Source organism: Oncorhynchus mykiss, chromosome 1 (genome assembly GCF_057628025.1).
Source record: "Oncorhynchus mykiss isolate SJ-2025 chromosome 1, ASM5762802v1, whole genome shotgun sequence".
NCBI lineage: Eukaryota > Metazoa > Chordata > Actinopteri > Salmoniformes > Salmonidae > Oncorhynchus > Oncorhynchus mykiss.
The window spans coordinates 13,574,209-13,597,022 of record NC_143022.1 but is presented as its reverse complement, the minus strand read 5'-3'; the positions used below and the strand labels follow the sequence as shown (position 1 = coordinate 13,597,022).

The following is a 22,814-nucleotide window of genomic DNA, read 5'->3' as shown; positions in this document are numbered from 1 at the left end:
TATTAAAAAATATTCTGACAAAGTCTCCTGTTATGTAAAAAACATGTATTTTTATTTTACTAAGCAAGTGAGTTAAGAACAAATTATTATTTACAATAACGGCCTATCTCGGTCAAACCTGGACTGCGCTGGGGCAATTGTGCGTCGCCCTATGGGACTCCCAATCACGGTCGGATGTGATACAGCCTGGATTCGAACCAGGGACTGTAGTGACGCCTCTTGCATTGAGATGGAGTGCCTTAGACCGCTGCGCCGTCTAAGGTTCTGGATTGCATGAAATGCGTTTATAAAAATCCAAACATTTCCCGGACCCTAGGCTACTAAAAATGTTCCCATGTGTGCACCTTCTATAAGTGCCTCTTGTCTACTGCTCTATGCCACTACGCAAATGTGATGATATGCATTCAATGCTTTATTATAAAGTGGATTTTCTTTCTAATGCGTTCAGGTAGCTTAGAACTCCCAGGTCACCCCACTCTCGCGCTCACCTTTTGTTCCATTACCTCCCGATTTATAAATGAAGCACTGATAACTGCACGTTATGACACGCATGTGTACAAAACATATTTCAATAAAGGTTCGAGCTGTCTCCTGACATGTGTAGGCATATGCTATAACTCATAAGAACAACACACAGCCTATAGTCTAGGCTAGCCTACTTGCCTGTATCAAAACTGTATCTTGTCTATTTGAACTACAATTGCCCTAGAGTGACAACCAAACCATCTAATTGTATGTGATAAACAATCCATACCGGAAAATATATTCGATTTTGAACTCACTCAAGTGCCGGAAACAGTCCGAGGGCTGTTATTGAAAGCGCATTCTCTGCCGGGCTTAGGCGGTCACAAGACTTGGACATCCATGTACAAAAACATCCGCACGGCAATTAGCCGACACAGGTCAGTTTCTAGCCCATGGGCCACTGAGAAACACCTCTGCCTTCAACAGGCCTCGCAACTTTGGCAACTTAGTTCACAATCAGTTGCGCGCATTGGATAACCTACCTTTCCCAAAATGGAAACCTCAGCATTACTCTCGCCTATCCAAATTCGACATTGGAACATTGTTTTTCCTAAACAGGTATAAGGAGTAAAGTGGTATTCTTATCCCACATTCAGTGATGGTTTTAAACGTAACGGATGGTTGAGGTTGCAAGGAGGGGCACATGCCAAACGGAGCGAACAGCAGTGGAAGAAATTAAACCAAAGATGTCAACAGTTGCCTACCACCCACTCGAAATCGATTGTATTACCTTCAAGAAGCTCGCTGAACGTATAAAACGGGAGGCATGATTTCAAGACTCAGAAGACTTGTTGCAGACAACGGAATCTTCTCCCAAAAAGCAAAACAACCGACAACGTCTATAGAGATTTGACACAGACAACTCGCGTCCACTTTTTAGGACATAAGCCTCCTTTAATACATTAAAGTAAGTTGTAGTTTTTTTCCAAGTAATTTTTTAGATTATATGTCTATGTCCATGTTATTGTCATCTGCTTTGTAGAGATAAAACGTAGCCTACTGTCATCAACACTTGAAAGTTACTATCCATCAAAGCAAATGTTCTTATACCTGCTTGGATTGAAATGAAGTCAAGACACCTTGTTTTATTGCTGTGTTATATTAGATAAATATATCAGCATTGCTGTAGCTTTGTAGTGGTATGTTAAACATAATGTGAGGCATTGCCAATTGTTTTGTTGGCAACATTTTCATTCCCTCTAAATTTGATCATTTTAAGTAAAAAATATCTTACTCAGAGTTGCAGTTGTTACCCTGTTTCGTGTCAATTAGATTGTTTGTTCACTTGTGTGCTTCATTTAATAAGCTACTTCACACTGTTCCCATCACAATTAATTTGATACCCATATTTTGGGGGGTGATAGAAAGTCACTTTGCACAGACATCATTTGTTTCTTTCCAACACTGTGTCTAAACTTGATTTGTGTTTGCCCAGCTAGAATAGCCATGCAGGCAGTGAGGAAATGCCACATACTGTCCAGTTTATTCCTTCTGCTGATCAGCTCGGGCCAGTGCATGGACAGCAAGGAGGTGAGGCAGAAAGAGAGAAGGATCCTGCTAGACCATGTTTTACAGATTAACGGAGACAGCCAACGGGGGGACAAGCCTTCAGTCTCCAGTCGCTATAACAGTGGCCTCTTCCCCGCAGCCCAAGACATGAAGTTCTCCTCTGGGGAAAAGCCTTTATATGTTCCTAGGCTGGATAACAGCAAACCCATAGGTAAGCTGATAAGATTTATTTTTAGGCCATGATGAAACTGTAATCCCTATTTTACTAGGGCTTGACCAGGGCTTGACAGCTGCCGTTGGTCTGTATCAATATCTTTACTACTCTAGCCTTTTGTGCATGCTTCCATGTCCATTTCCATGTACGAAATGTCACACTTTGTGATTTCAGAAGGTGAGAGCTGCCAAGATTTTAGTTTAAAAAGCTTTTAGTTTCAAAAGCTTTTAAATTATTACTATGTTATAAACAGAACAAAAAAATCTTGAGTATAAATGCAATCGATGCAAGTACGCTTCACTGTTTGGGGGTGAGATATATATCAGCAACAATTGGGGTAATGAACTCTATTTCAATCACTGGTGTGATAGTGTGTAAAGTGGGGATCTATATTCCAATTCCAGCACACCATTGGCACCCTGAAAAATCCACTATCAACCCTCTCACGTGACTAGTGAGGTATCATTGCGTCGTGAAAATATTATCAATGGCTGACCATCACCAACTAAGATGCCAAGGGGGCGGAGCATCATTAACATACTAAACTTGTGAGTGATTCATTCAATTCAGGATACATTGCTGAATGATCAGCCTCCTCTAGTGCCTTGACCAGCCAATGGCGAGCGTCATAGGAACGCATCACAGGTGACGTGGGACACAGGACACTCACGTGGCACACAGTTTAGTCAGCCATGAACGCGTAACCATTTCTACCAAATAAAATCAAAGTTTATTTGTCACGTGCGCCTATACTGAAATGCTTACTCACAGGCTCTAAACAATGGTGCAAAAAAAGGTATTTGGTGAACAATAGATAAGTAAAGAAATTAAACAACAGTAAAAAGACAGTGAAAAATAACAGTAGCGAGGCTATAAAAGTAGCGAGGCTACATACAGACACCGGTTAGTCGGGCTTATTGAGGCTGTATGTACATGTATGCATAGTTAAAGTGACTATGCATATATGATAAACAGAGTAGCAGTAGCGTAAAGAGGGGTTGGCGGGACACATTGCAGATAGCCTGGTTAGACAGTGTGCGGGAGCACTGGTTATTCAGGCCAATTGAGGTAGTATGTACATGAATGCATAGTTAAAGTGACTATGCATATATGATAAACAGAGTGCAGCAGTCCATTTGGTTACCTGTTCAGGAGTCTTATGGCTTGGGGGTAAAAACTGTTGAGAAGCCTTTTTGTCCTAGACTTGGCACTCCGGTACCGCTCGCCATGCGGTAGTAGAGAGAACAGTCTATGACTGGGGAGGCTGGGGTCCTTGGCCATTTTTAGGGCCTTCCTCTGACACCGCCTGGTGTAGAGGTCCTGGATGGCAGGCAGCTTTGCCCCAATGATCTACTGGGCCGTTCGCACTACCCTCTGTAGTAGAGGTCGATCGATTATGATTTTTCAACACCGATACCGATTATTGGAGGACCAAAAAAGCCTTTACCGATTAATCGGCCGATTTAATATTTTTTTGTTGTTGTAATAATGACAATTACAACAATACTGAATGAACACTTATTTTAACTTAATATAATACATCAATAAAATCAATTTAGCCTCAAGTAAATAATGAAACATGTTCAATTTGGTTTAAATAATGCAAAAACAAAGTGTTGGAGAAGAAAGTAAAAGTGCAATATGTTCCATGTAAAATATGTGCCATGTAAGAAAGCTAAAGTTTCAGTTCCTTGTTCAGAACATGAGAACATATGAAAGCTTGTGGTTCCTTTTAACATGAGTCTTCAATATTCCCAGGTAAGAAGTTTTAGGTTGTAGTTATTATAGGAATTATAGGACTATTTCCCTCTATACCATTTGTATTTCATTAACCTTTGACTATTGGACGTTCTTATAGGCACTTTAGTATTGACAGTGTAACAGTATAGCTTCCGTCCCTCTCCTCGCTCCTCCCTGGGCTCGAACCAGCAACACAACGACAACAGCCACCATCGAAGCAGCGTTACCCATGCAGAGCAAGGGGAACAACTACTAGAAGGCTCAGAGGGAGGGACGTTTGAAACGCTATTAGCGCGCACTAACTAGCTAGCCATTTCACTTCGGTTTCACCAGCCTCATGTCGGGAGTTGATAGGCTTGAAGTCATAAACAGCGCAATGCTTGACACACAATGAAGAGCTGCTGGCAAAACGCACAAAAGTGCTGCTTGAATGAATGTTTACATGCCTGCTTCTGCCTACCACCGCTCAGTCAGATTATATGCAACGCAGGACACGCTAGATAATATCTAGTAATATCATCAACCATGTGTAGTTAACTAGTGATTATGATTGATTGTTTTTTATAAGATAAGTTTAATGTTAGCTAGCAACTTACCTTGGCTTACTGCATTCGCGTAACAGGCAGTCTACTTGTGGAGTGCAACGAGAGAGAGGCAGGTCGTTATTGCGTTGGACTAGTTAACTGTAAGGTTGCAAGAGTGGCTCCCCCGAGCTGACAAGTTGAAAATCTGTCATTCTGCCCCTGAACAAGGCAGTTAATTAACCCACCGTTCCAAGGCCGTCATTGAAAATAAGAATGTGTTCTTAACTGACTTGCCTAGTTAAATAAAGGTATAAAAACAACAACAACAAAACATTTAAAATGAAATAACATTTTAAAAAATCGGATTTCCGATTGTTATGAAAACTTGAAATTGGCCCTAATTAATCGGCCATTCCGATTAATCGGTCGACCTCTACCCTGTAGTGCCTTGCGGTCGGAGGCCAAGCAATTGCCGTACCAGGCAGTGATGCAACCAGTCAGGATGCTCTCGATGTTGCAGCTGTAGAACCTTTTGAGGATCTCAGGACCCATGCCAAATCTTTGTAGTTTCCTGAGGGGGAATAGGCTTTGTCGTGCCCTCTTCACGACTGTCTTAATGTGTTTGGACCATTTTAGTTTGTTGTTGATGTGGACACCAAGGAACTTGAAGCTACCACATTCACTGACTTCATTTCACCTGTGTGATCAAAAGACTATACTAATATAAACGTTTTTATGCTCAAGTGGAACAATATAATCCAGACTATTGCTGTTGGATTTTGGAACCTTGAGTACTTTGAACTCTAATATCTTTTTGTTACATTAGTAAATGTAGTAATCTTGTCCAATTGCATGACTGGCAAAAGCATGAATTATTGCTTCTGAAATAAATGTTATCTATGGCTTTGATATATCCTTGGAGTCATTGTCAAGTCAAAGTGAGTATGGCGTTACTGTGCCTTAGTCATTCCATAATAGCATATGAACTGACTGAAACTGAACCATACTAGTCCTTCCTTAATACTCATCTGTGCAATGGTACACGATCCCTCAGACTGTCAATATTACCATCCAACATATTGGTTTTAGAGATGTTCCAACATTTCGGTCAAACGTTGGGTCAAGGTTTAGTCAGAGGCTTTATTTGTATTGACCTCCCTCCAATGTTGTCCAGGCAGTGTTTCAGACCCACTGTGTAACAGGCAGAGAACCATACAGGTCGCTGGCCAGACGGAATGTACCTTTTGAGGAAGTCAAAATGCTGCACATTAGTAAGCAGTGCAGTGCACCATTCCTTAAGACCCACAGTCACAGAAAAAAAAGAGAAATAGCTCCTGTACAGAGTTTCCATTATCTTTGCCAAAGCATAAACTATAGGTATCTCTCTTTTCTTACCACCAACAACCTGAGTTGTTCTGAGATGCTTGTGTATTACCATATTGTTCTATGTACCTGTCCCTGCCTGCTAAACAGAAGCAGAAGAGTGACACTCAAAGAAATAGACTGACAGAAATATTCCACGTTTATCGTGAGCAGGGCCAGTTGATTTATCGTCAGGATCATGGGGTACTGTATATCTGAAGTCTTCTTCTTCAAAGTGATCATGCTAACAAACTGAAAAACACTCCAAACAAACTGTATGTTGCATTAGTCAGTCCCTTTGGTGCCTCCGTCAAAACAGTGTTATTCCCTTATATCAGTGGATCAGTCAGCAGTTATGTAGTGGTAAACAAATTCTGATTGTCGGTTGCGGAAAAAAAGTAACACTTCCTATTCTTTCAATGCATTTCTCCACAAAAGGTGGGTAAACTGTTGGCCCCCCCCCCCAAAAAAAAGACGGGTAAACTGTGTTTACTTGCGTTTACCCTCCACTACCACCACTGGTCTCATGACCGATGTACAGACTCCAGCAGCCAAAACAATATTTCTGGATTTGGGGTAATCCAGCCTGCTAGTGTTACCATTTACCTGCCGCTTTCGCACTTACATAACTCACGTCTGATCTAGTCTGGAGCCAGGTTAAGGTTTCAGAACCCTTATTCCCTTTAGATAAGACCCATAGCCTGTTCATCTCTTTATACTGGAGTGATGGGTCGTTGTTTTCCTTAATGCCCACTGGTATGTCTGAACATCAAACACATTGCCTTGGCTTACTCTAGTCTAGTGGTTTGTAATTGAACCAATCATCTTTTGCAATTTCTGCATCAGAGAGTACTGCTCATTCCTCGGTCCGTTCTGGTAAAATAAGAACCACAGCTAGCGGCACGGAATTATTCTCATGACATTGATAAGTATTATAAATGCTGGGAAATAATCTCCTTATGCCGTTTGCCTGAAAGCCGCGTCTGACACCTGTGTGCTTTGCATGTTTGGAGAGTGGATGGGCTTGGCTGAGATACAGAATGTGTACAAGGAGCCTACAAGCCTCTGGCTGAGATACAGAGTGTGTACATGGAGCCTATAAACCTGTTGGCGTGTCCTCAGTTGTGAGACAATCTGTGAGTTTTGATATAAAAAACATTTATGACATACTTAAGGACTCATAGTTGTTTCCTCCCATCAGCTCTGTTCCAAGAAAAAAAAACATGTTTAGGCAAATTCTCTGATAGCATTTTCTTTACTGCATTGGCACAGGTGAGGCGGGTGTTTGTTGGTATCTACATGCTCTAGGTAACTTTGTAACATATACACACATTTATCTATTTCCAAAGGGTTATCTTAAAGCTGAAATCCGTAAAGGGGAAACAGTGCCAATGTTCGCCCCTGCGCCTTTGTTATTGTTTTTGTTTTGTTGATGAAATGGAGGAGAGGAGCGCAGTACCTATTCTAGTGTTCTATCGCGCATGCCATGATGTCAGAGAGAAAAACATTGTGACTGTTGTTGAAGTAACTTCTTTGTTGTTGAAATATGGTGGGCGTGGCCATTTCATCATTAAGGATTTCATCTTTAATGGTAAGAGGTTTCACTGATTGGTAACTTCTCTTTTTCCTTTTTTTTGTAGATAATGTCCCAAGAGATATAAACCTGAAAGACAAGTTCATAAAGCATTTCACAGGTAAGACAAATGCTATCAAAGAGTATTTAATCAACGTTCAATATTTTCCCCATTTGTTTCGGGATCAATCTCACCTTACATCTGGGACCATGTGTATCAAGCCTCTCCGAGTAGGAGTGCGGATCTAGGATCAGGTCGCCTCTGTCCATGTAATCTTATTCGTTGTGATTTAAGAGGCAAAACTGATCCTAAATCAGCACTTCTACTCTGAGACAGTTGATACATACAGCCCTGCACACATTATATCAGCTAAAAAAAATAAAAATAAAAAATGTATTTGTCAGACGAAGACTCTGCTCTGTGAGCTGATTCCCGCCTCTTTAATTTGTAATCAAGGAGCATTTTTATTCAACTTTCCAAAGTTCAGCCATGGTGTGACAGTTCAAAGTTATTCTTAGACGAGAACCAAATCCCTAAAACTATGTCATTTCCTGGGATGGACCTCAAAGTTGTGCTGGACAAAGTTGCCATTAAATTCATTTATGAGGCTAGTAGGGGAGAGAAGGTGAGCACATTACTCTGGCAGAAACAGGCGGGGTAAAGTTGAAGGCAACGTAAGGTTAAGCTGATTATTTGTAGCAGGACCTCTGAACAGACTTCAGTAATTGGTGTGAAAATCTGTTATCCAGAAGCTCGCTAAAGGCCCAGAAGTACTTAGGTGTGATCATTAAAGAGGCAATCAGCTAATTAAAACAATAATTAAAAAAACTCCCCTCCACTGTTTTGCTAAAAAAATCTGAGGAATGGGGCTGGAGAAATGTAACCACTGTCAAATCCATAGACCGAGCTATGGATGCAAGAACTGACCATCCATCCTAACAACATAGTTTAAACCATGTTTTGAGGCTATATAGAGTTTGTCTACATTTACTTTGTTTACAAAGATATTTTTGGTTCTCATGTAGTGTGACAGTTTAACTAAGTTCATGAAAGCATTTCTAAGTTATATTCTTCAAGAAACAATGGGTAAATATCATTAATTTATAATTAAAACAAATGGATGTACTGTACCTACTGCAGATTGTCCCTTTCATTCTAAGTCTGAGTCCTTTTGTGATGTCATATCATGTATTAGTATGGACCAGTAGAACAATGATTAATGAGTCTGATAGTAGCTAGGTTTAGGTTTATTTGAACATTTATATACACTGAGTGTGCAAAACATGAACAACACCTTCCTAATATTGAGTTACACCCCTTCCCCCTTTTGCCCTCAGAGCAGCCTTAATTTGTCAGGTCATGGACTCTACAAGGTGTTGAAAGCATTCCACAGGGATGCTGGTCCATGTTGAGTCCAATGCTTCCCACAGTTGTGTCAAGTTGGCTGGATGTACTTTGGAGGGTGGACCATTCTTGATACACATTGGAAACTGCTGAGTGTGAAAAACCCATCCGCGGATCAAAGCTACTTAAAATGTTGTTTTGCCCATTCACCCTCTGAATGGCACACATACATAATCCATGTCTCAATTGTCTCAAGGCTTAAAATCCTTCTTTAACCTGTCTCTTCCCATTCATCTACACTGATTGAAGTGGATTTAACAAGTGACATCAATAAGGGATCATAGCTTTCACCTGATTTCAGCTGGTCAGTATGTCACGGAAAGAGCAGGTGTTCTTAATGTTTTATATACTCTGTGTATATTTACAGTGCCTTGCGAAAGTATTCGGCCCCCTTGAACTTTGCGACCTTTTGCCACATTTCAGGCTTCAAACATAAAGATATAAAACTGTATTTTTTTTGTGAAGAATCAACAACAAGTGGGACACAATCATGAAGTGGAACGACATTTATTGGATATTTCAAACTTTTTTAACAAATCAAAAACTGAAAAATTGGGCGTGCAAAATTATTCAGCCCCCTTAAGTTAATACTTTGTAGCGCCACCTTTTGCTGCGATTACAGCTGTAAGTCGCTTGGGGTATGTCTCTATCAGTTTTGCACATCGAGAGACTGACATTTTTTCCCATTCCTCCTTGCAAAACAGCTCGAGCTCAGTGAGGTTGGATGGAGAGCATTTGTGAACAGCAGTTTTCAGTTCTTTCCACAGATTCTCGATTGGATTCAGGTCTGGACTTTGACTTGGCCATTCTAACACCTGGATATGTTTATTTTTGAACCATTCCATTGTAGATTTTGCTTTATGTTTTGGATCATTGTCTTGTTGGAAGACAAATCTCCATCCCAGTCTCAGGTCTTTTGCAGACTCCATCAGGTTTTCTTCCAGAATGGTCCTGTATTTGGCTCCATCCATCTTCCCATCAATTTTAACCATCTTCCCTGTCCCTGCTGAAGAAAAGCAGGCCCAAACCATGATGCTGCCACCACCATGTTTGACAGTGGGGATGGTGTGTTCAGGGTGATGAGCTGTGTTGCTTTTACGCCAAACATAACGTTTTGCATTGTTGCCAAAAAGTTCAATTTTAGTTTCATCTGACCAGAGCACCTTCTTCCACATGTTTGGTGTGTCTCCCAGGTGGCTTGTGGCAAACTTTAAATGACACTTTTTATGGATATCTTTAAGAAATGGCTTTCTTCTTGCCACTCTTCCATAAAGGCCAGATTTGTGCAATATACGACTGATTGTTGTCCTATGGACAGAGTCTCCCACCTCAGCTGTAGATCTCTGCAGTTCATCCAGAGTGATCATGGGCCTCTTGGCTGCATCTCTGATCAGTATTCTCCTTGTATGAGCTGAAAGTTTAGAGGGACGGCCAGGTCTTGGTAGATTTGCAGTGGTCTGATACTCCTTCCATTTCAATATTATCGCTTGCACAGTGCTCCTTGGGATGTTTAAAGCTTGGGAAATATTTTTGTATCCAAATCCGTCTTTAAACTTCTTCACAACAGTATCTCGGACCTGCCTGGTGTGTTCCTTGTTCTTCATGATGCTCTCTGCACTTTTAACGGACCTCTGAGACTATCACAGTGCAGGTGCATTTATACGGAGACTTGATTACACACAGGTGGATTGTATTTATCATCATTAGTCATTTAGGTCAACATTGGATCATTCAGAGATCCTCACTGAACTTCTGGAGAGAGTTTGCTGCACTGAAAGTAAAGGGGCTGAATAATTTTGCACGCCCAATTTTTCAGTTTTTGATTTGTTAAAAAAGTTTGAAATATCCAATAAATGTCGTTCCACTTCATGATTGTGTCCCCCTTGTTGTTGATTCTTCACAAAAAAATAAATTTTTATATCTTTATGTTTGAAGCCTGAAATGTGGCAAAAGGTCGCAAAGTTCAAGGGGGCCAAATACTTTCGCAAGGCACTGTATATCTTGATATATACAGTGAGGGAAAAAAATTATTTGATCCCCTGCTGATTTTGTAAGTTTGCCCACTGACAAAGAAATGATCAGTCTAATTTTAATGGTAGGTTTATTTGAACAGTGAGAGACAGAATAACAACAAAAAAATCCAGAAAAACGCATGGTGGCAAAACCCTTGTTGGCAATCACAGAGGTCAGACGTTTCTTGTAGTTGGCCACCAGGTTTACACACATCTCAGGAGGGATTTTGTCCCACTCCTCTTTGCAGATCTTCTCCAAGTCATTAAGGTTTCAAGGCTGACGTTTGGCAACTCGAACCTTCAGCTCCCTCCACAGATTGTCTATGGGATTAAGATCTGGAGACTGGCTAGGCCACTCCAGGACCTTAATGTGCTTCTTCTTGAGCCACTCCTTTGTTGCCTTGGCCGAGTGTTCTGGGTCATTGTCATGCTGGAATACCCATCCACAACCCATTTTCAATGCCCTGGCTGAGGGAAGGAGGTTCTCACCCAAGATTTGATGGTACATGGCCCCGTCCATCGTCCCTTTGATGCGGTGAAGTTGTCCTGTCCCCTTAGCAGAAAAACACCCCCAAAGCATAATGTTTCCACCTCCATGTTTGACGGTGGGGATGGTGTTCTTGGGGTCATAGGCAGCATTCCTCCTCCTCCAAACACAGCGAGTTGAGGTGATGCCAAAGAGCTCCATTTTGGTCTCATCTGACCACAACACTTTCACCCAGTTGTCCTCTGAATCATTCAGATGTTCATTGGCAAACTTCAGACGGGCATGTATATGTGCATTCTTGAGCAGGGGGACCTTGCAGGCACTGCAGGATTTCAGTCCTTCACGGCATAGTGTGTTACCAATTGTTTTCTTGGTGACTATGGTCCCAGCTGCGTTGAGATAATTGATAAGATCCTCCCGTGTAGTTCTGGGCTGATTCCTCACCGTTCTCATGATCATTGCAACTCCACGAGGTGAGATCTTGCATGGAGCCCCAGGCCGAGGGAGATTGACAGTTCTTTTGTGTTTCTTCCATTTGCAAATAATCACACCAACTGTTGTCACCTTCTCACCAAGCTGCTTGGCGATGGTCTTGTAGCCCATTCCAGCCTTGTGTAGGTCTACAATCTTGTCCCTGACGTTCTTGGAGAGCTCTTTGGTCTTGGCCATGGTGGAGAGTTTGGAATCTGATTGATTGATTGCTTCTGTGGACGGGTGTCTTTTATACAAGAGTGTGTTCCTAATCTCAGCTCGTTACCTGTATAAAATACACCTGGGAGCCAGAAATCTTTCTGATTGAGAGGGGGTCAAATACTTATTTCCCTCATTAAAATGCAAATAAATGTATAACATTTTTGACATGCGTTTTTCTGGATTTTTTGTTGTTGTTACTCTGTCCCTCACTGTTCAAATAAGCCTACCATTAAAATTATAGACTGATAATTTCTTTGTCAGTGGGCAAACGTACAAAATCAGCAGGGGATCAAATACGTATTTCCTTCACTGTATTCAGTACGATGTCATACAATATAAAACCGAAGTGTAATATATGATCAGCCTAACTATAAGGACAGTGCATTATCAATAAGTCATAGCTAAGTCATTAAACAACAAATTGGCATACCACAAAATCTATAAATATACATTTCAATGTCTTTGGTAATAGAGTGTCATTTGCATAGTTAGTCATGTGCATAGTTGGAGCTCTGCCTTGGTTGGAGCTCTGCCTTGGTTGGAGTTCTGCCTTGGTTGGAGTTCTGCCTTGGTTTGAGCTCTGCCTTGGTTGGAGTTCTGCCTTGGTTGGAGCTCTGCCTTGTTTGGAGCTCTGCCTTGGTTGGAGCTCTGCCTTGTTTAGAGCTCTGCCTTAGTAAAGAGTATCTTGACAGCAAGATCATGTTTTGCACCCATGTCCGAAAATATTGTTGCTCTTTTGACGTTGTTGCTAATGTCAAATGGGATCCACTTCAGTTCTGTTATGGAGATGTTCAAAAGAAGGAAAGGAAATGGAACACATTAACATTTGTTTTCAGTTTCCTGATAAGAGCTTTTCTTTTAAGCAGGACCAGTCAAGTTCTCATCAGAATGTAGAACACATTTTCATAGACTCTATCACAACACAAGGGATTGTTCAAGACCAGCATGTATGTATACATTTTTAATGTCATAATACTGTGTTCATCTATATTTGTGATCAGTAATCTTGGTTTCTGATAGTCATTTACACCACTTTATTCATTAGCTAACCACTAATTTACAACTGTGGTCCCTGACTACATGATGGCAATGATGTTCCTTCCACTGCCAATATTATGCTGTGGGAAAATTTATTTACTGCCAACATTTTGCCCACAACGACTTTCTTTGCCACAGGTCTTACTCTAAGTAAATTAATGACCACAGACAGAAAGCAGACATTCATCAAGGCCATTTGCCTTTGGAAACTTTATTCTATACTGGTCCCAGATCTGTTTGTGCTAGAACCCAAATACTCATTATGAATTAATTGAATGCGTAGGTGGTATAATACGGTGTCTTGCTCTAACATTAGTCACAGTCTTTGATGACCTCATATCCACAGTTTTTTTCAATCAACTTCACAATAGAGTCACTTGTCTTTGAATGGAAGCAATAAGTGGACTCTTGAATCAAATCCCTGTAACAAGTCAGTGTAATACATCATGTGCCATTAAATGACGTAAACATTAGTTTAGCAGATGTAATGAACAATCGTGTTGTCGTTGTAGTTTTTATTGGAAAAGGGACCGATGACATCCTACAGTAGGTAGGGAATGCCCTCAGTATGTCCCCAGACAGTATGTCAGTTTCTAAGATGGCTGCCTGAACTGAGGTGTCTAAGCAGCAGCCCTGCCTCCATTGCGGACCAGTGAATTAGAGCATGGACTTTCTCAGTCTTCTTTTTTGTGTTGTCAATAAAGAGAAACACAACCACAACAGCCTTGTACACTACTGAAACTCAGTTTAGTGTACTCTTTATATCAGGCCTCCCTGCTCCCCTGGCCTCCAGGGTGGTACTCAGTCCCTTGTTCCCCTGGCCTCCAGGGTGGTACTCAGTCCCTTGTTCCCCTGGCCTCCAGGATGGTACTCAGGCCCCTGTTCCTCTGGACTCCAGGGTGGTACTCAGTCCCTTTTTCCCCTGCCCTCCAGGATGGTACTCAGTCCCTTGTTCCCCTGGCCTCCAGGGTGGTAGTCAGTCCCCTGTTCCCCAGGCCTCTAGGATGATACTCAGTCCCCTGTTCCCCAGGCCTCTAGGATGGTACTCAGTCCCCTGTTCCCCAGGCCTCTAGGATGGTACTCAGTCCCCTGTTCCCTTTGCCTCTAGGGTGGTACTCAGTCCCCTGTTCCCCTGGCCTCTAGGGTGGTACTCAGTCCCCTGTTCCCCTGGCCTCTAGGGTGGTACTCAGTCCCCTGTTCCCCTGGCCTCTAGGGTGGTACTCAGTCCCCTGTTCCCCTGGCCTCTAGGGTTGTACTCAGTCCCCTGTTCCCTTTGCCTCCAGGGTTGTACTCAGTCCCTGTTCCCTTTGCCTCCAGGGTGGTACTCAGTCCCTTGTTCCCCTGGCCTCCAGGGTTGTACTCAGTCCCCTGTTCCCCTGGCCTCTAGGGTTGTACTCAGTCCCCTGTTCCCCAGGCCTCTAGGATGGTACTCAGTCCCCTGTTCCCCAGGCCTCTAGGATGGTACTCAGTCCCCTGTTCCCTTTGCCTCTAGGGTGGTACTCAGTCCCCTGTTCCCCTGGCCTCTAGGGTGGTACTCAGGCCCCTGTTCCTCTGGACTCCAGGGTGGTACTCAGTCCCTTTTTCCCCTGCCCTCCAGGATGGTACTCAGTCCCCTGTTCCCTTTGCCTCTAGGGTGGTACTCAGTCCCCTGTTCCCCAGGCCTCTAGGATGATACTCAGTCCCCTGTTCCCCAGGCCTCTAGGATGGTACTCAGTCCCCTGTTCCCCAGGCCTCTAAGATGGTACTCAGTCCCCTGTTCCCTTTGCCTCTAGGGTGGTACTCAGTCCCCTGTTCCCCTGGCCTCTAGGGTGGTACTCAGTCCCCTGTTCCCCTGGCCTCTAGGGTGGTACTCAGTCCCCTGTTCCCCTGGCCTCTAGGGTGGTACTCAGTCCCCTGTTCCCCTGGCCTCTAGGGTTGTACTCAGTCCCCTGTTCCCTTTGCCTCCAGGGTTGTACTCAGTCCCTGTTCCCTTTGCCTCCAGGGTGGTACTCAGTCCCTTGTTCCCCTGGCCTCCAGGGTTGTACTCAGTCCCCTGTTCCCCTGGCCTCTAGGGTTGTACTCAGTCCCCTGTTCCCCAGGCCTCTAGGATGGTACTCAGTCCCCTGTTCCCCAGGCCTCTAGGATGGTACTCAGTCCCCTGTTCCCTTTGCCTCTAGGGTGGTACTCAGTCCCCTGTTCCCCTGGCCTCTAGGGTGGTACTCAGTCCCCTGTTCCCCTGGCCTCTAGGGTGGTACTCAGTCCCCTGTTTCCCTGGCCTCTAGGGTGGTACTCAGTCCCCTGTTCCCCTGGCCTCTAGGGTTGTACTCAGTCCCCTGTTCCCTTTGCCTCCAGGGTTGTACTCAGTCCCCTGTTCCCCAGGCCTCTAGGGTGGTTCATGCCCCTATTCCCCTGGCCTCTAGGGTTGTACTCAGTCCCCTGTTCCCCTGGCCTCTAGGGTTGTTCTCAGTCCGCTGTTCCCTTTGCATCTAGGGTTATACTCAGTCCCCTGTTCCCCAGGCCTCTAGGGTTGCACTCAGTCCCCTGTTCCCCTGGCCTCTAGGGTTGTACTCAGTCCCCTGTTCCCCTGGCCTCTAGGGTTGTACTCAGTCCCCTGTTCCCCTGGCCTCTAGGGTTGTACTCAGTCCCCTGTTCCCCTGGCCTCTAGGATGGTACTCAGTCCCCTGTTCCCCAGGCCTCTAGGGCGGTTCATGCCCCTGTTCCCCTAGCCTCTAGGGTTGTACTCAGTCCCCTGTTCTCCTGGCCTCCAGGGTGGTACTCAGGCACATGTGGGTCCTGGGCAAGACAATACACTGTGTACACAACACAATGAAATGCTTACTTGCTGGTTCACGACAAAAATAAGAATAGAACAAAAAAATGTCATAAAACAAATGAAAACAGAAGCTCAATGGAGTAAAATTATAATACAAATGTAGTACTCAACACATCTACAGTACAATATTTACACACTTTGTGTTTGTGTTCAGAACAGCTGAATTAACATACAGTAGAACATTTAAATGGTGTTATTTTCAAATAAATATAAAAGTATTGTGGCCTGGGCTGATATAGTGATTAATGCTGATGCCGTTGGCACACATTTCTACTGCATATGCTCTGGTTCTGATACACACTTCTACTGCATATGCTGTGGGTCTGACCCTGATACACACTTCTACTGCATATGCTGTGGGTCTGACCCTGATACACACTTCTACTGCATATGCTGTGGGTCTGACCCTGATACACACTTCTACTGCATATGCTGTGGGTCTGACCCTGATACACACTTCTACTGCATATGCTGTGGGTCTGACCCTGATACACACTTCTACTCTCCTTTCCTGTCCTTCCACTGTATCTGTCTGTACCTGTCAAGTGTTTGAGAGTAATTCATGACGTGCTCATATTTAGTATAGAAAGACAGTTAGAAAATGGGAACAAGAAACAAATAGCGATGAACTGTTTTCTTTATCATTTTCCAGACTACAAAAGATGTGCAAGATTGCTAACACGGCTAGCGATGAGTCCACTTTGCTCACAATCGTAGACATTCCATGTGAGTATGAATTATTTTAAGGGGTTAAACTGTCAAAGGGGCACATATGCATAATCAAGCTTTATGTTAATTAGTACACTTGGCCTAACATTGTATGACTCCTTGCTCTAGAGGTAAAGCTACATAGAAATGATTTACAATATTTGATTTATATTGTGAATAATTAACTGTAAAGATTGACAAGTGGCAATCCTGTAACATTTCCCTAGTAACTACGTATTGAAGATACATATCTATTATTGATGGAGATTCACATGCTGTACAGCTCCACCAGATTATAGCTGTGTTTTCAACCCAGCCATCTTGATTATGTGTGATACCAATCACAGGAAGAGAGAATGATGTTGTTGGTGGGTCAACGCTATTCTAATTTGTGTCTGTGACATCTGTAAGTAATCTGAAAGGATTTGAAAATAACTCATGTTCACATAATCAGATCCATGTGTCCCCACAGTTTCTGTCCTACATGTTCTGAAATATAATGTTACTAGGCTCTTTTGTTTCGTTCCAACTCTATTCCATCAAAGACAAGATCCTAATGTAATATACAGCACCTTAACAAACGGTCATCAAAATACATTTACGCATGATTATTTACAGTCTAGCTCATTCTTTTGGAAATCTAAAAGATGAGAACAAGTATTTGACTAGCTGAAATCATTTTAAGTCGAATGTCATGAGAAAGTTACATGTCAGCGGTAAGTTAGGGCCTACATACGGTGCATTTGGAAAGTATTCAGACCCCTTGACTTTTTTCACATTTTGTTAAGTTACAGCCTTATTCTAAAGTAGATTTTTTTTAATCATCATTAATCTACACATAATACCTCATAATGACAAAGCAAAAACAGTTTTTTTGAAATTTTTGCAAATGTATTAAAAATTAAAAACAAAAACCTTATTTACCTAAGTATTCAAACCCTTTGCTATAAGACTCGAAATTGAGCTCTGGTGCATCCTGTTTCCATTGATCATCCTTGAGATGTTTCTACACCTTGATTGGAGTCCACTTGTGGTAAATTAAATTGATGGGACATGATTTGGAAAGGCACAAACCTGTCTAGGTCTCACAGTTGACAGTGCGTGTCAGAGCAAAAACCAAGGTATGATGACGAAGGAATTGTCCGTAGAGCTCCGAGACCATAACATTTCTGCAGATTAAAAGGTCCCCCAAGAACACAGTGGCCTCCATCATTCTTAAATGGAAGAAGTTTGGAACCAACAACACTCTTCCTAGAGCTGGCCGCATGGTCAAACTGAGCAATTGGGGGAGAAGGGCCTTGGTCAGGGAGGTGACCAAGAACCCTATGGTCACTCTGACAGAGCTCCAGAGTTCCTCTGTGGAGATGGGAGAACCTTCCAGAAGGACAACCATCTCTGCAGCACTCCACACACCAATCAGGCCTTTATGGTACAGTGGCCAGACGGAAGCCACTCCTCAGTAAAAGGCACATGACTGCCTGCTTAGAGTTTGCCAAAAGGCAAGTAAAGGACTATCAGATCATGCGAAACAAGATTCTCTGGTTTGATGAAACCAAGATTGAACTCTTTGACCTGAATGCCAAGTGTCACGTCTGGAGGAAACCTGGAACCAACCCTACGGTGAGCATGGTGGTGGCAGCATCATGCTGTGGGGGTGTTTTTCACTGGAAGGGACTGGGAGACTAGTCAGGATCGAGGGAAAGATGAACGGAATAAATTACAAATAGATCCTTGATGAAAACCTGCTCCAGAGCACTCAAGACCTCTGACTGGGGCGAAGGTTCACCTTCCAACCGGACAACAACCCTAAGTACACACAGCCAAGACAACACAGGGGTGGCTTCGGCACAAGTCTCTGAATGTCCTTGAGTGTCCCAGCCAGAGCCCTGACTTGAGAGACCTGAGAAAAGCTGTGCAGCGACGCTCCCCACCCAACCTGACAGAGCTTGAGAGGATCTGCAGAGAAGAATGGGAGAAACTACCCAAATACAGTTGTGCCAAGCTTATAGCGTCCTACCTAAGAAGACTCAAGGCTGTAGTCGCTGCCAAAGGTGCTTCAACAAAGTACTGAGTAAAGGGTCTGAATACTTATGTAAATGTGATATTTCAGTAGTTTTTTTTATACATTTGCAAAAATTTCTAAAAGACGTTTTTTTCTTTGTCATTATGGGGTATTGTGTGTAGATTGATGAAAACAATTATTTAATAAATTTTAAAATAGGCGGTAACGTAGCAAAATGTGGAATGCGCTGTATGGGCAATGAGCATTCTCCTGTATGTAGAAAGTAAAACCTTTAAATGTCAGCAAGCCTTGCACCAGCTTAAGAATGTGAGCAAAACGAAGACCGTTTGGAAGTGCAACCAAGTGTGTTAAGAAGTTGTGGGGTCACACGATGTTAGATGCTCACCGCTTGGTCAGACAATGAAACAGGAAGAACCTGATTGTCTTGATCCTGCTCATTTTGGATACCGTCATCAGTGTTAAGTTGATAACCCTTTGTTACACCTGTCTATTACCTCCACCTGATGAGGCTGACGACAGCAGAGATTATGATTTCTGGGCCTATTTGTGTTCAGGCTCACTTAGAACTAACTCCATGTCAGTTGATGGCATCTATGGGCCTTTAGATGGTCCAACATGAATGAAGCCTTAGCGAATAGCCTATTACAAGCACAACGTTAGTTGGAGTGTAATTGAAATTCATTTGATTGGAAAATTGAGGGGGCTGGCACATTGACAGTTTTTCAGTCTCTCCAGTCATTATTCTTTTTTACTCTGACAATGTGCTCTAGCCGGAACCATAAAGAGAGGTCTCGCTGCTGCCACTGGCGGGAAGGGACTAAAGAATGACCTAAAAGGGCCTATTAGCTGAATCATTGATTGATTCATTCGGCTCATTAGAAAATAACTCATGAAGTGCCCTTCCTTAGTCCCTAAGGAAATACGGAAGGGCAGCTCAAACCTAATTTTAGACAAGAGATTCTGTGGCCTATTTTTCAAACTAACAATGTAAGGAATTCAAAATGACATTTGAAAAATAAACCACTGTGTTTTTGACAATAACATTATGGTAGTTTTTGAATTGTGTTTAATGTTTGAATTTTGCTGTGTGTTTCAGGCTCAACATTTTGAAAGAGGGATATATGTTTTGCCCAGGAAGTGCCTTCAATTCACAGCAGTCACATTAAGAACATATTATTGTAATTGTTTATAGTATTTTTATTTGTGTTGTTGATACTGTATGTATATGAAAATGCTGTCAGCCTTTATTGGTTTTATGAAATAGATTTTCTGTTTATCTTCATGTAACATGTATTTTTAAGAAAACCATAATTTAATATTGAATACACCAATTTATTGAAATGATATGTATATAATTCATCACAATAATTCAGAAATATACAATTATTTTCTTAAAGTTCTCACCTAATGAAGATATTTTTTTCTCATCGTGTCTGAATTAATCTCACTTAATATTATTTGCTTTGTCAATATTACATTCTGAGACGGTCCTACCATGGTCGTTGAGATATTTATTTCACTGTCCTTGTCTCCATTGTATTTAATTTGGCACTTGAATGATTCCAGTCAATGAAAACATGTTGAATGACGACGAATGTAATAATGCACTGCAGTACTTAACAATAAAAAATATTGAAGCACAGAATATTTGCAATTATTATAGAAGAGCGTGTTGAGGGAAACGTCTCTGAGCTTCTGGTGTTGGGACCGTCAATAGGGAAGCTGTAAGTAGGTATATATCCCAAATAGCACACTATTCCCAAAGTAGTGCACTACATAGGAAATAGGGTGCCATTTGGGACGTAAACTATAAGCCCATAGACGCACACAACTGTTGGGTAGACCACGAGATATTATAAGTACAATTATTTAACTCTGACAACTCAGATCATACATTTTCTGTCTGCACCTCATAACACATATAAAATATACAATTTTCAAAACGACACACGTTTTAGCAACAACAAAAAAATGCAAAATCCTCTCCTCAATGTGTTCGTAAAGGCATAACTGAATGCCCCAATTTCATGTATCATGTACAGTGGGGAGAACAAGTATTTGATACACTGCCAATTTTGCAGGTTTTCCTACTTACAAAGCATGTAGAGGTCTGTAATTGTTATCATAGGTACACTTCAACTGTGAGAGACGGAATCTAAAACAAAAATGCAGAAAATCACATTGCATGATTTTTAAGTAATTAATTAGCATTTTATTGCATGACATAAGTATTTGATACATCAGAAAAGCAGAACTTAATATTTGGTACAGAAACATTTGTTTGCAATTACAGAGATCATACGTTTCCTGTAGTTCTTGATCAGGTTTGCACACACTGCAGCAGGGATTTTGGCCCACTCCTCCATACAGACCTTCTCCAGATCCTTCAGGTTTCGGGGCTGTCGCTGGGCAATACGGACTTTCAGCTCCCTCCAAAGGTTTTCTATTGGGTTCAGGTCTGGAGACTGGTTAGGCCACTCCAGGACCGAGACAGTCCTTAGTTGCCCTGGCTGTGTGTTTTGGGTCGTTGTCATGCTGGAAGACCCAGTCACAACCCATCTTCAATGCTCTTACTGAGGGAAGGAGGTTGTTGGCCAGGATCTCGCGATACATTGCCCCATCCATCCTCCCCTCAATACGGTGCAGTCGTCCTGTCCCCTTTGCAGAAAAGCATCCCCAAAGAATGATGTTTCCACCTCCATGCTTCACAGTTGGGATGGTGTTCTTGGAGTTGTACTCATCCTTCTTCTTCCTCCAAACACGGCGAGTGGAGTTTAGACCAAAAGGCTCTATTTTTGTCTCATCAGACCACATGAGCTTCTCCCATTCCTCCTCTGGATCATCCAGATGGTCATTGGCAAACTTCAGACGGGCCTGGACATGCGCTGGCTTGAGCAGGGGGACCTTGCGTGCACTGCAGGATTTTAATCCATGACGGCGTAGTGTGTTACTAATGGTTTTCTTTGAGACTGTGGTCCCAGCTCTCTTCAGGTCATTGACCAGGTCCTGCCGTGTAGTTCTGGGCTGACCCCTCACCTTCCTCATGATCATTGATGCCCCACGAGGTGAGATCTTGCATGGAGCCCCAGACCGAGGGTGATTGACCGTCATCTTGAACTTCTTCCATTTTCTAATAATTGCGCCAACAGTTGTTGCCTTCTCACCAAGCTGCCTGCCTATTGTCCTGTACCCCATCCCATCCCGTATACAATTTTATCCCTGATGTCCTTACACAGCTCTCTGGTCTTGGCCATTGTGGAGAGGTTGGAGTCTGTTTGATTGAGTGTGTGGACAGGTGTCTTTTATACAGGTAACAAGTTCAAACAGGTGCAGTTAATACAGGTAATGAGTGGAGAACAGGAGGGCTTCTTAAAGAAAAGTGTACATGTCTGTGAGAGCCGGAATTCTTACTGGTTGGTAGGTGATCAAATACTTATGTCATGCAATAAAATGCAAATTACTTAAAAGTCATACAATGTGATTTTCTGGATTTTTGTTTTAGATTCCGTCTCACACAGTTGAAGTGTACCTATGATAAAAATTACAGACTTCTACATGCTTTGTAAGTTTGTAAATCGGCAGTGTATCAAATACTTGTTCTCCCCACTGTACTTGGTTTCAAAATCGCTGGCAAACTTTTCTGTTAGTCCCTTGAGAACCCAAATTAATTGCAATCTTAGACTGTTGATCAACAAAAAGTGAAGCAATCAAACTCGATAAAGCCAAATGGACCGGAAAAGAGCCTCATTTCTCTATCCTGTTCTGTTTCATAGCCTGAAGCAAAACAATTGATTACATGAACAACAAGCGTTACATATTGTTAACATATTTTACTTTGAATTGGTGAAGTCCATAGTGCATCCACTGACGTTGTATGCACTAAGATGTATCCACTAAGATGTCTTAATAATTTTAGTGCATGACTGATTTGTTTTCTTGGTCTTTCGGCCAGGATGCAGCTGGCCTTTTCTTGAAGATGCCTTTCACTTTGAGCTGCATGCATCTGGTATTAAACCTCCAGTGACACGGACATCTGGCAGTTACAATAACTTGACATTCACTGAACAAACTTTTACTTTTGGACTCAAATTTGTATATCGTTATGATGGCTCAGAAGTCCCTAAAGTCAGTTATCACAGAATGATGAAACACCCCTCCCTTCAGGTGCATTGTGAACAAATGATGAGTG

The 22,814-nt window shown here is 42.4% G+C and overlaps 1 protein-coding gene across 1 annotated transcript; it reads left to right on the top strand.

Moving 5' to 3' along the window:
* The first annotated feature begins 898 nt into the window (after positions 1-898).
* On the top strand, positions 899-20,267 carry LOC118938491 (protein ALKAL-like). Its single transcript, XM_090182132.1, has 6 exons — positions 899-1,432; positions 1,961-2,245; positions 7,515-7,568; positions 12,911-12,991; positions 16,547-16,620; positions 19,722-20,267. Exons 2-5 carry the CDS (start codon positions 1,972-1,974, stop codon positions 16,609-16,611), a joined length of 474 nt encoding a protein of 157 aa, XP_090038258.1. The 5' UTR covers positions 899-1,432; positions 1,961-1,971; the 3' UTR covers positions 16,612-16,620; positions 19,722-20,267.
* The last annotated feature ends 2,547 nt before the right edge of the window (positions 20,268-22,814 follow it).

Bases quoted from the DNA above. Each gene is read 5' to 3' on its own strand.
- LOC118938491 (XM_090182132.1), top strand. From the start codon at position 1,972: ATGCAGGCAGTGAGGAAATGCCACATACTGTCCAGTTTATTCCTTCTG. The intron at 7,569-12,910 runs GTAAGACAAATG...TCTTTTAAGCAG, and splicing joins GTTCATAAAGCATTTCACAG to GACCAGTCAAGTTCTCATCA. The intron at 12,992-16,546 runs GTATGTATACAT...ATCATTTTCCAG, and splicing joins GGATTGTTCAAGACCAGCAT to ACTACAAAAGATGTGCAAGA.